Source organism: Mesoplodon bidens (assembly GCF_964165515.1).
Source record: "Mesoplodon bidens genome assembly, chromosome: 4".
NCBI classification, from domain to species: domain Eukaryota; kingdom Metazoa; phylum Chordata; class Mammalia; order Artiodactyla; family Ziphiidae; genus Mesoplodon; species Mesoplodon bidens.
Window position 1 is genome coordinate 153,584,737 of NC_138160.1, and position 12,725 is coordinate 153,597,461.

General features: G+C 58.5%; 1 protein-coding gene across 2 annotated transcripts; it reads left to right on the forward strand.

The window, feature by feature from the left end:
- Positions 1-3,217: 3,217 nt before the first annotated feature.
- Positions 3,218-12,370, forward strand: PRR7 (proline rich 7, synaptic). 2 transcript variants are annotated; one of them, XM_081233363.1, is made up of 4 exons: positions 3,218-3,396; positions 6,102-6,163; positions 11,016-11,672; positions 11,896-12,370. In XM_081233363.1, the coding sequence occupies exons 3-4, from the start codon at positions 11,261-11,263 to the stop codon at positions 12,291-12,293; spliced, it is 810 nt and encodes a 269-aa protein (XP_081089489.1). In that variant the 5' UTR covers positions 3,218-3,396; positions 6,102-6,163; positions 11,016-11,260; the 3' UTR covers positions 12,294-12,370. The 2 variants fall into 2 exon arrangements, with proteins under 2 accessions (XP_081089489.1, XP_081089488.1); XM_081233362.1 differs by lacking the exon at positions 6,102-6,163.
- The last annotated feature ends 355 nt before the right edge of the window (positions 12,371-12,725 follow it).

The window sequence follows — 12,725 nt, forward strand, 5'->3', positions numbered from 1 at the left end:
GGGGGACAGAGGAAGTTGGGGAGCATTCCACCTGTGCAGAGACTTGGGAGTGGCAGCCTGTTGACCACAAGTCTGTCCTAGACTTCACAAATCTGTTCCTGGTCTGTAGCATCCCAGTGGTCCCCAGCCCCCCAGGGATGCTCTGTAACCACTATAAGTGTGTGTTCCTTGCCTCTGGGCTGGGTACCCAGTGCCACAGAGGCCACATGAGCTTTGCAGTTGGATAGCTCTGGGCTCAAGTACCAGCCTGGCCACTTGCCAAGCTGCCTTTGCGTAGGCCCTTCCCTTGTCTGGAAAGCTGGGTGTGATACCCATCGCCTCACCGGGCATCTCTGAGAATCCAACTAAGTAGCCAGTCACCCCCCTGAGCCCCTGGGTCACTGGCAGGACTCTTGCCTGTTGGGGGTATATGGGTGCCGGGGGTCAGGCTGATGGCTACCTTAAGGACAAGTCAAGGTTCCAAGTACCAACTTCGAAGGGGCCTCTGGTGGCAGCCTAGCTCTTGGTATGTGGAGTGTGCACCGCTGCTTCTATTGACTTGAGGGAAACGGGGTAGGGAGAGGGCCTTGCCTAGGTCTTCCAGCTGGTGAGCGGCCATTGCAAGTTGGAGAGGAAGCCAGCTTTAGATGAAGAAGCTGGAGGTGGGAGGTTGGGGCCTGAGGTGCTCCGGGCTCTGTTGTGCGCGGTCGGGGGAGATAGGTATTAGTGTGCAGAGGCCACAGTCCAGCTCTGGGCAGGTGTGCGAGAGTAAATGAGTGCCAGGTAGCCGGGTGGGCCCAGACCTCCCACCAGACTTCCCTTAGGCTAGGTAGAAACTTCTCGGCTAGGGTTCAACCCACCTTAAAGTTCTTACCACAGTGGATGCTTGGCAGAGAAAACTCCCAGAATTCACTTCTTAACAAGCCTTGCTCAAGTTCACCTCCTCCCAATCCAGCCCTATGGTAAGAGCTGGGGGACCCAGATGGAGATGAGGCCCCTGCCAGCTTCGACCTCTGTCTGGTAGGCAAGCAGACGTGGGGACAGTGGGACCCAGTGTGATCAGCACTGTAGCAGAGATGATGCTGGGACTGGGGGCCAACACCAAACAGGGGAGGCCGCTTGCCACAATGGTGTCAAGTTGGTACCCTCCAGGATACAGAATCAGATGTTCCCAGGGGAGGAGACGGATGGTCTAGAGCCTCTAGTGGTTTAGGATGGCTGAACGTGGGATAGTGGCTGGAGCAGAGGTCAGTGAGACTGCCATCCTGGGCTTTGAAAGCTGTGTTAAGATGCGGGGTCTCATCTGGAAGGTGGGGCAGTCCTGAAGGGTTGTAGGTGGTTGTGTCAGGGTGTCTGCCAAGCATGTACAAAAGCACCCCATGTTTCCTTTGGGTAGACTCCCCTCAGTCCTTTTGGTTTATATGAGACTGGGCTTGCACCCCCTGCATACACATACACCTAGAGCATGTGACCCAGGTTGGGCTGTTAGGAATCTTTGGTTGCAAGTGGGAGAGCTGTCCTATAGCTAACTTAGAAAGTGTTAAAGGGATATGGAGGGGCTTCCCTGGTGGCGCAGTGGTTAAGAATCCGCGTACCAATGCAGGAGACACGGATTCGAGCCCTGGTCTGGGAAGATCCAACATGCCGCGGAGCAACAGAGCCTGCGCTCTAGAGCCCGCAAGCTACAACTACTGAGCCCGCGTGCCACAATTACTGAAGCCCGTGAGCCTAGAGCCCATGCTCCGCAGCAAGAGAAGCCACAATGAGAAGCTCATGCACCACAATGAAGATGAGCAGGGTCCCTGGGGATGAGTAGGGTCCATGAAAGCTCGCCACAACTAGAGAAAAGCCCGCGTGCAGCAATGAAGACCCAATGCAGCCAAAAGTTAAAAAAAAAAAGGATATGGAGGAGCTGAGATGGGAAGAATCAGAACTGAGGCAGCTCATCAAGGCACAACCTCCAGAAGCAAAATGCTACAGCCATGTTTATGTCTCTGCACCACTGAGCTCCAGATCCAAGGAATCCAAATGACCAGGCTGGGAACCTGCCCACTGTACATCGGGGGCAACTAATGGGGTGAAATGAGTCCCCCAGTGAAATCAGGGTGCTCAAAGCAAAGGTAACAGATACTGGGTGGCTGAACACATATCCCTTTCCCCATACCTGGATTGGATCACCTATGGGCACTTGGCCAAAATGAATCCAAAAAGAACCTAGGGGGTTGCTAGAACTGTTGGGGAAGGATTGGGGTTCTCAGTTCCTCTGGGGATGGGTGGCTTGTGCCTAGAGCTGCGGGGTCATCCTCACCACCATTTGGGGGCAAATTTGCCTGAAAATAATGCAAACAGAAGAGAACTGAGTGGAGAGAACAGATAAATGCCTCATTCCATTGCTGGAACACAATTGTGATCACAGCTAAAATCTACCCCTGGACTTCGCAGTTACATGAGCCAAATGCCTTTGAGCTCAAGCCTATTTGTTTTGAGGTTCCGTCACTTGGAACCCAAAATGTCCCAGCCAACATGATGGTGGAGGTTGTTTTTGGAAGACCACCCTAAGCATGGTGGAGAATTTGGACTGGAAACAACCCAATTAAGAGGCTGATGGACAGTCAGGTTCAGACTCGGCCTAGGTAGCGGGGCCCTCACTAGAGCTCACCTCTGTTCCCTGGGGATGAGCAGGGTCCATGGAAGCCAGGGCTAGGGATCCAGCACTAGGTTTTCCCTGTGCTACTTCTTACTAGACGTGGTAGTGTGTGCTGGGAACACAGTGGGAAGGGCCGTAAGTTGGGAGTGGCCTATGTATTTGTGAGTTGGAGCCACATTGGGGTGCCTGCCTGCTCCAGCCCCTGCCCACTGCGTATGTGCGGTGCCTGTCAGGATGTGGCCAGGGCCTGGACATGTGTGCGTTCTCTGGGTTGAGGTAGGTAGGTAGGTAGGTTCGTTCTCCATCTCAGTTCCTTGGCTGAGCATGCTGTGTGCTCAGCCGACGACGGTGTGCACCGGGTCTGCTAGCGTCTGCCGGGTCCGGACGGTCTGTTGCCAGGAGCTGTGCGGCGTGGCGTGGGCATTCCCTGTGCAGGGTGAATCCGGCGCCCTGCCTGCCGAGTCTCGGTGCGGCAGGTGGGTGCCGGATCCTCAGCCTTTCGCTCCCGGGACAGCATCCTCAGCGGCGAGTGACTGGGGGTGGAGGCCCTCTGCCGGCGGCCGCGCGCGCGCACGCCGGGCTCGGTACGCGCCGTGTACGCGCCCGTGCGCGCGCCCCGCGGCTCCAGCCCAGCTCTCGGAGCCGCCTTCGCTGCTACAGTCCGCTCCCTGGGGCCGCCGCCGCCTCCCCCGGGTCGCGGGCTCTGTCCGCGGGGCCCGTGCCGCTCGCCCCGAGCCAGGAGGACGAGCTCGAGGAGGATGCCTGGGCCCGTGAGTACCGCGGCGGCGGGCCGGTCGGGTCCGGAGCGCGGGCGGAAGATGGTCCCGGGGCTAAGCCCCTCCCCGCGGGCGGCTCCGCGCCCTGGCCCCGGGTCGCCGCCCCGGACCCCCGCCCCGGCCAGCCCCTCCCCCAGCCCACACCGGAGGAAGGGAGGGAGGCAGGGAGAGAGAGGGAAGGCGCCAGTGAGCCAAGAAGCAGGAGCAGGGCGCAAGCCGCCGCCGGTTCGCTTGGAAACGGTTGCCACAGCAACCGGGTTGCGCTCCCCGGCAACGCGGTTGCAGGGCGGCGACCCCCATCCCCGCCCCCACGAGGGGCCGAAGCCCCAGGGGATTCTCCGTCTCGCGGTGGGGGGAACTTCGACCCTCTGGCCCGTCTGGGTGTGCCTGCCTCCACAGCCGTCGAGGGTGGGGGTGGGGGGCGAGCGGCCCCGTGGGCAGGAGCTGGCTCCCACGTGGCTGCAGTCGTCGCAGCAGGGCTCCTGGGGTGGCAGCAAGCGTGGGGGCGGGCCAGCCCCTGGGCCAGCCACGGGAGGAGGAGGCATGGGTCCGGGGTCTGTGCCCGTCACCCCAAACCCCACCACCACCACCCCCCGCCAGCGAAATGGCCTGACCCGAGTTGGGTGCCCCAAAGGCGATGGTTCCTACCAGGGGAGAGGAAAGACGCTCGCATCCCTCCTCCTCACGGCCAGAGCATGTGCCAAACCGTGGCTTGGGCCCGCGGTGGGTCTCTGCTCCTCTTCTCAAGCCCCCATTCTCCGGGAAGGGGTGGAAGGAGCGTGGGCAGTAGCAGAGGAAAGGACACTGCTGACCCGGGGAAGCTGAAGCCCAGGCCAAATAGGAGCACCCGACCCCCTGTCTGGATCACAAGTGTCCCTTTCTTGTCTGAGCACAAAGCCCAGGCTGTGCTGGGTGGCATGCAGGTTGGCCGTCAGGCAGGCCAGCGCCACATGGAGATGTCCTGTCTTCCAGGGGAGCTCCTCTGAGAGGAGAATGGCCGCTGAGTCAGAGGAAATGACCTCTGGCTCCCCTCCCAACCTCCCCTCAGTGGATAGCGTGCTGGGGAGAGAAATGGCCCTCCTGCCAGCTCTCCGGGGCCTGACTCAGCAGATGCCAGCCCCAACCGCAGGCCTTGGACCCAACATCCCAGTGACCACAACCACCCTTGGGTTTCCTTTCCCATCCAGGGAGGTCTCCTGGGTACCAGAGGTGACCATTACCTGGGCATGTGAGGCCTTGACATAGATGCCCTTAGATGGGTGGTATCCTAAGTCAGGCCTGAGTCTCCCACAGGCAGGAGGGCCTTTGGAATTACTCACAGGCTCCTTTCATTCTGTTCCTGCTCTGTGTGAGACCTGTGCTGAGCACTCTGCATCCATGATCTCCTAGTCCTTACAACACTGTGCAAGGTAAGTTTATTATCCCCATTTTAGAGATGATGACTCCAAGGCTCAGGGAGGTAAAATGACTTGCCCAAGGTTGCACAACTAATAAGTGGTGGAGCTAGGTGACCAGTGCAGGTTTCTCTGCTGGCATGGCCCCTTCTCTGCTATGGTATTGCTACATACTATCTCTTATGAGCCAGGCAGAAAAAAACTGTAGAGCCTTCTAGAGGAGCATTCTTAACCTTCTTCTGCATTCCTCCAGTGAGGAAATTCCCTATGTCTTTTAGGCCTTGGTACACCTTTCCTTCTTCCAGCAAAATCAGCAGATTCTTGCCCCCAGATGCTCTATAGGACCGTGCTATGGCTGGGTTGCCTCCTTTCCTCCCTCCTTCCATTTTCTCCCTCTGAGGGAAGCTGAGCAGTGAGGGCTACCTCAGTCCCCTGGGAAACCCCCAAGGCCCTATTCCTTGGTTTGTGGGCTCTGTGGCCTGGTCAGCTTGCAGCCCTGGCTATATAGCAGAAGGAATTTAGCAATGATGGGCCCATGTACTGCTGGCCCCTATGGGTGCTCAGTCTAGCTCAGGGGTTAGAAACCCAAATGCCTCCAAGGCCCAGGTGGACTAGGGCACTAATCGGCTGCAGTCTATGTCACCATCTGAGAATGTGGACTTGGTATGACAAGGTTGTCCAGTTTTCAAGTTGACCCAGAAATTTATGTAAAATCTCCTGGTTTTTAAATCTTGGCAACTAATCATATTTTTAAAAAATGATTATGGGCCAACAAAACATGTCCATGAACTGTGTCCAGCCTGAGAGTCACAAGGCTGAGATCTCTAGTCCATGGGAAAGTGATGGCAGTTTTTGCTAGACCATCTTCAGGCTTGTGTAGATGTAGTTCCATGGGCCAGTTTCCACATTTGAGCCTCTTGAGGCTGCAAGGTGCTGGCATTTGGTTTCTCAAGTGCAGCTGTATATGCTGGTGTATTTTCATATCCCCCATCAGTTCTGCTCCTACCTTGGCACTGCCAGGCAGGTCTCATCGTCTCTATCATACAGGTGAAGAAACTTCAGCTCAGGCATGGGAATAGCCGGGATGGGATTACACAGCTTGGGCAGGGCATAAGCAGGATTTGAACCCAGGGCTCCCTGCTCAGTGCTCTGCGTGTTCACCAGGCTGCCCCTCAAAAGAGGGTACAATCACCTCCGCCCCCCCCCAACAACCCCCGAGGTGTGGCCAACTCCCTTGGAGGGGCAGATCTGAGTACAGTAGACACCAACCCACTAGGGCCCCAATCTCTGTTGTCCTGTTTGCAGTTTCGCAAGCCCTGGGTTCCTGGCATTGTGCCGAGGTTGGATCACAGAGATGCTGCCTGCAGGTGAGGGTGTCAAGCCAGTACCTTGGCCTCGCTGGAAATGAGGTTCTGGCCAGCTCCGCGCCTGGCCGACTGTGGCAGCTGGGACAGTTGCCATCATCTCTCTCTGGCTTCAGTTCATTTGTCTTGGTGTGGGAGGAGTGTAAAAATGTCACCAGTGCCTCCCTAAAATGGCCTTCCTGCCAGGACAGTGGGCTTTACAGTCCCCTGGATTTCATGAGCCCACAGGCTATGTGGGCCTGTACTGGCCCCAGCTCCCTGCCTGTAGAGTGGGGATGGAAGCAGCTCCCTCCTCGCTGAGGTAATGAATCTAGAGAGGTTAGTAGGGGGCTTGGCACGTGCAGGGCACGCAGGACAGGTGAGCGGTCACCTTTCCTACCCCCCCCTCATTCCACACACCATACTCTCCTCCTCCTCTCCTCTGTCCCCCGGCCTGAATGCCTATTCCTTCACTTGACCAGCAACTCTGGTGTCACATCCAGGGCTTCCCCTTGTGACCCAGAGCCCCTGTTGCCTGGGATTCCTTCTTTCCACTCCAGAGCCCCTGGTACACATCTCCACGTAGACTTTTCCTTTTATTCACATAGACGTATGCATCCTCAGCTTGCTTATAAACCTCCCTGTGAGGGCTGAGAGCTGCTTTCTCAGTGACATTTTGGTGAATGGCCAACATTTCCCAGGAATGAACTAGATGCAGACCTAGCTCTTGAGGTATTCCTCGTCAGACAGCTAAAAGACCAAACAGGTAACTGGACACCTCCAGTTACTCCTTCAACAAGTGGTTTTTGAGCTACTGTATGCCAGATGATCAAGGCAGATGCAGCCCTCGTGTTGGACACAGGTCACTACAGCACACTGTGATTGATATCGTTGGACTTCTCGTCCAGCACTGCAGGGTGAGGTAGCTGGAGGCTGACATGTCCAGGGAGGTAACAGGGGAGGCTGAGGAGCACGCGCTGGGGCGGGAGCAGCGAGGCCGTGTAGCAGCTGGGTTCAGGAGCGGGCCAGGGGGAAATGGACAGTGTGGAGAGTGGCAGGCCAGGCAGAAGCACAGCGTGGAAGCAGAGGGAGTGGTGGCAGGCACGGTAATGGGGGCCCAGGTGAGAGATGACAGTGACCTGACCCAGCCAGCTGCGGTGGGGGGACAAAAGGAAGTGGACAGATGAAGACACACTATACTGAGGGTTGAAAACAACAGGATTTGGCAGATGGTGTAAACGGTGGGCCCTTTGCTGAGATAAAAGGCCCAGCAGCAGATCTTTGGGGTCTAAGGTTAGGGTGCCAGGGTTCTCCATACAGAGGAGTAATGTGGGAGGTGCCCCCAGCAGTGCACCAGGCCCTAGAGTAAGAGATCTGTGTGACCTTGGGGGTCATTTAATCTCTCTGAGCCAAGTGTTCTCATCTGTCAAATGGGCAGAATGCTTACCTAGCTTATAGGGTGACTGAGAGAACTCTCTGTGGCGTCCAGCCCAGGGGCACACACGTCTGCACCCCCAGCTCCGAAACTGTGGACAGTAGTGCTCATGTTTGTTGGGCATCTCCAAACCCTTTGTATGGATTAGCTCACTTTTCTCCATGGCCACTGATGAGGAAACTGAGACAACATGTCACCCCCCAGCTCTCACTCCCATCCCCTGCTGTGCTCCCAGTGAGTGTGTGGCCTAAGAAAACCCTACAAAGTGATACACTCACAAACTCCACAAATAAACCAAGATGGAATCCTGAAAAACGTCCAAATAACCCACAAAAAGGTAAGAACAGAGAATAAGGAAACAAACAAAACAAATCATAAAACCGCAGACTTAAGGATGAGTCTAGCCAAAGGCTCCGCTCCCAGCACACAGTTGGAGTTGGTATTTACTAGGGACCAGGCATGCATCTGAAGGGGCTGGGGAAGGTGAGTGGCTGTGAGCAAAAGGCAGGGTCTGAGTTGGAAGGGCGCCCCAGACCCGGACAGGAGCATGCACAGGTGTGAAGGGATAAAGGAACAGCCCTTTGGAAAGGCTTTGAGAAGCTTGGCTTGGTCAGGAAGAGCACTTGGAAAAGCCTGAATTAATTCCTCGACATTTATATATTGGGCAACTACTGTGGATTAGATGAGATATTACTGAGCAATTCCTATGGACCAGACACAGGGCAGGAGGGAGGCTCAGGCAGGATTCCTGCCCTCTGGGCCTGTTGGAGCACCAGGGTGAAGCAGCAGCCCAGGAGGCACTGTCCCCCACCCCGCCCGCCCCTGCCAAACTGGACATTGGAGCCAGTGTGGGGTCAGAGGGCCAGCTCAGCTGTGAGACCTTAGGCAGACTTGCTCTCTCAGACCCACAGTGGCCAAGTCTGTAAAATTCAGCAATAGTTCCTGCCTCTCAGCTGGAGTTTAGCTAAATTAGAAATAAAAATACCCACCAAGGCCTGTCTACTGTGTGTCAGGCCTTGTTCTAGGCCCCTTCCACACAGAATCTTATGTGATCTTCAACACTGCCTTCTCACTGGGGGTCATGCCCATTTGGTAGATGAGACAGGCTGAGAGGCGACAGTGGCACCCAGTGGGTCTTGGGTGTGGCCTGTCCCACTCCTCCTAATGCCCAGTGGGCTGAGCTGGACCCCTCAGGGCACAGTCCCTGTCCTTTGTTCCTTGGTAACCCTAGAGCTGCCATTCCATCTCTCCTTCACCCTGTAGCCTTTCACACTGTTGAGCTGAGGGCTGGTTGCCAGAAGTACCAAGTTTTGGTGGTAAGGAGTAGGAAGGCGCGTTTTGGCTACAGGCTGGCCAGCCTGGCCAGGGTCCCCACGACTGCCAAATCTCCTGTACTGAGTGCTCACGTGCATTTATTTACATCTCACTCATCACTTAGGGGAAAGTGTTTCAACACAGACTTTGGATTCACACTCGGCCTAAATCCTAGCTCTTCGCCTTATTAGCTGTGTGACCCAGGGCAAGTCACTTCCTTCTCTAAGCCTGTCTCATCCATCAAATGGGCATGACCCCCAGTGAGAAGGTGGTGTTGAAGATTGCATTAGATTACTCTGCATGGAAGGGGCCTAGAATGAGGCTACACACAGTAGACAATCCTTGGCAGGTATTTTTATTTCTAATTCAGCTAAACTCCATCACCTCCAGCCCCAGAAGTGCTTTTCTGACCCAGAGCTGTTCCTACTTGGCAGGCCAAGGAGCCCCCTAGCTAGGGCCAGCTTCCTCAGAGCACTCCTGAAAATTCCTGTGGGCTCAGGAAAACGAGAATAACAGATTTAATTAACTCCCAGTGACTGGCAGCATCGTGTTTTTATCTGGGCTGCGTCGCCATGGCAGCCTCATGGTGGGGTTGTCGAGGGGGCGGGTGGAGCTATTGTTCCTGCCATTGTGTGTTCTGGAACACAGGCCCAGGAGAAAGGGACTGGCACGGGCACCAATGGCACATGGCACGAAGCAGTCACGGAGTCAGAAAGGAGCCATCTGGGGGAGAAGTGTGGGGTGGCCCGTGTGGCCTGGCTTCCCCCCAGCTTGCTCTCAGACCAGTCTAAGTCAACTTACTGTGGGGTCCCCAGCTTGGGGCCTCAGGTCCACTGTGGCCCCCAGAGCTGAATGCATGTGTGCCTTGGTTGGGCATGCTGAGGATGGGGGGTCCATGGGGCTCCCGGAAGAGACCCACAAAGTAGCTCAAGCAGCAGCACTCTCCCACCCCAGGCTAGGGTTTTGTGGCCAGGTTTGGGTTCAAAGTTATGGAACGGTCAACTGCCATCCACACAGCTAATTGTGTAACATCTGTAAAACAGGAATAATTTGTTACCCCAAAGGGTTGTATGTGAAAGCCCCTGGGTATAAGGCAGTCAGGAAGGAGTCATTCCTGTTCTGAGGGGGTGGTGAACAGTCGCCTGTCCCTCCTCAGTCAGGGCTCCCTCCTACATACCTCTTAGGATGCAAGGTTCCCCTCTCAAGGTTCCCGGGGCTGTGGAGAGGAGATGGAACTAGAGGTGCCCATCTAGTGATGTGGAACCAGGTGGTACCGATTACTTGAGCTAGTTTTCGTACCTCTGCAGAGAGGGAAAGCAATTGGGGGAAGAGACATGGCGGCCTGGAGCTAGAAGGGCAGGGCCAAGTGGGGCTGCGCATGGGTAGGAGGCTGAGGAAGCGGAGACGGAGCTGGGATTCAGCGAGCGGAGGCGCCTAGAGTAAAGGAAAAGAGGGAACGGCCCACGCTCGGCGGCGCGTTGGGCTCAGACAAAGACAGGCTGGTAGCACGCAGTAGCCGCGGGAACCACCCGCCCGATCCCCCCCTACAAGAGCTGAGACAACCAGGAAGCCGCGGTGCAGTCCGGAATGTTCCACGCTTTGGACATCTAGGGTTGGGAGCGGATACAAGGCCTAGGGCGCCAGGGGCTGCCAGGTGTGTATGCATAGGGCTGAAGCTGGGCACCGGCGGGCTGTCTGTGGGGCCTAGGAGGTGGCCCACCTTTTCTCCGCCGCAAAACAACCGCGCCATGGCTCCCCTTCAGCGCCCTGGGAGTCTGCCTATGGGCCTCTCAAGCCCTTTGGGAGCTGGGGTACCCTGCACCCCGGGGATGCGGATGGCGAATCTCCCGTTCGCACTGAGGCCGAACCTGGCCTTCGCGCTCCCCCTGCTGGCCTGCCTGGAGTCACCTCGGCTGGGAGGCGGCGGCGGCCGGGTCTCAGATACGGGAAAGCCCTACGGGGGAAACCTCGGAGCGTGACGTCATCCAGGTGACGTCACCGGGCCCCCGCGGAGTGCGGAGGTTCCGCAGAGGAGGCTTCCCTGGGATTGCGCAGGGCACCGGCGCGGGCAGGGAAGTCGTCCGGGGCTACAGCGCGCCTTCACCGCGCCCTGTGTCTGTCCCACAGGTCCCGCGCGGCCCCGGGTGAGACCCGCCAGCGTGCCTGCCGGCGCCATGGGAAGGAGCGGGCGCCGCTGCTGCTGCTGCCCCCTGCCTGCGCGCGCACGACTTGAACCCAGCTGCGGGCAGCCCCCGGCCGCGGGTCCCCGAGTGACGCTGGAGGCATCTGGGAGCTTGGCGCGGGCCCGGGGCCACGTCGAGGAGCCCACTGTCCAGTGAAACAGCCGAGGACCCGCCGCCCGCGCCGCCGCCATGGTTATGTCCCAGGGCACCTACACGTTCCTCACGTGCTTTGCCGGTTTCTGGCTCATCTGGGGTCTCATCGTCCTACTCTGCTGCTTCTGCAGCTTCCTGCGCCGCCGCCTCAAACGGCGCCAGGAGGAGCGGCTGCGTGAGCAGAATCTGCGCGCCCTTGAGCTGGAGCCCCTTGAGCTCGAGGGCAGCCTGGCCGGGAGCCCCCCCGGCCTGGCGCCCCCGCCACCACCTCACCGCGGCCGTGTCGAGGCGCCGGCGCACGCCCACCAGCACGTGCACGTGCACCCGCTGCTGCACCACGGGCCCGCGCAGCCGCACGCGCACCCGCACGCACACCACCACGCGCTTCCGCACCCACCGCCGCCGCACCTATCAGTACCGCCGCGGCCGTGGAGCTACCCGCGCCAAGGTAAGTACCGACCTCCGCCAGAGGGAAGCCTGGGCCACTAGGGTGGGCGAGGCCTCGGCAGGGGGCGGGCTCGCTGCTGACCCGCGGGGCTTCCACAGGACAGCCTCCTTGAGAACCTATGAGGAGGGAGCGGGCTGGGTCTGGGGTTGGCAGCTGGCCAAGGCCTCTGCGGGAGGCTGAGGACGGAGAGCCTCACGTCCTCGGACCGCTTCCCACTCCGCAGCGGAATCGGACACGTCCAAGCCACCGTGCTATGAAGAGGCGGTGCTGATGGCCGAGCCGCCGCCGCCCTACAGCGAGGTGCTCACGGACACGCGCGGCCTCTATCGCAAGATTGTCACGCCCTTCCTGAGCCGCCGCGACAGCGCGGAGAAACAGGAGCAGCCGCCGCCCAGCTACAAGCCGCTCTTCCTGGACCGGGGCTACACGTCGGCGCTGCACCTGCCCAGTGCCCCGCGGCCCGCGCCGCCCTGCCCTGCGCTCTGCCTGCAGGCGGACCGCAGCCGTCGGGTCTTCCCCAGCTGGACCGACTCGGAGATCAGCAGCCGAGAGCCACTGGAGCACGGAGCTTGGCGCCTGCCGGTCTCCATCCCCTTGTTCGGGAGGACTACAGCCGTATAGAGGGCGCCCGACGTCCCGGGCCCCACCCGCGGACTCCTGGCCTGATTGCGGGGCTTTTTAAACGCTTCCCTTGGACTGCGGAGGTGGGTGGGGGGGTGGGGCGGGCGGGAGGGATTTCTTACCCCGTTTGTTACATTTTGAGGATAATAAAGGTGTGTGATCTGGTTTGGTACAAGCGGAGGGGGCACCCACTGCTTGCACCCAAGGTTCTGGCGGCCAGGTGTGCCCGGCCTTATCGGGACCGAACCTTGTTGCGCCTTTCAGCTACAAACCGGCCTGAGGGTGTAGAACTAAACCTGAGGTCTGCCTGCTTCAAACCACTGGCCGGTTCCCCAGGGAGCCTCATACCCCACCTTCCTTGCCCTTGAGGTCTTGGTGAGGGCGCCCCCTGCAGCCTTGGAAGTGGGAAGAGTTGGGAATGGGGTCGTGGCG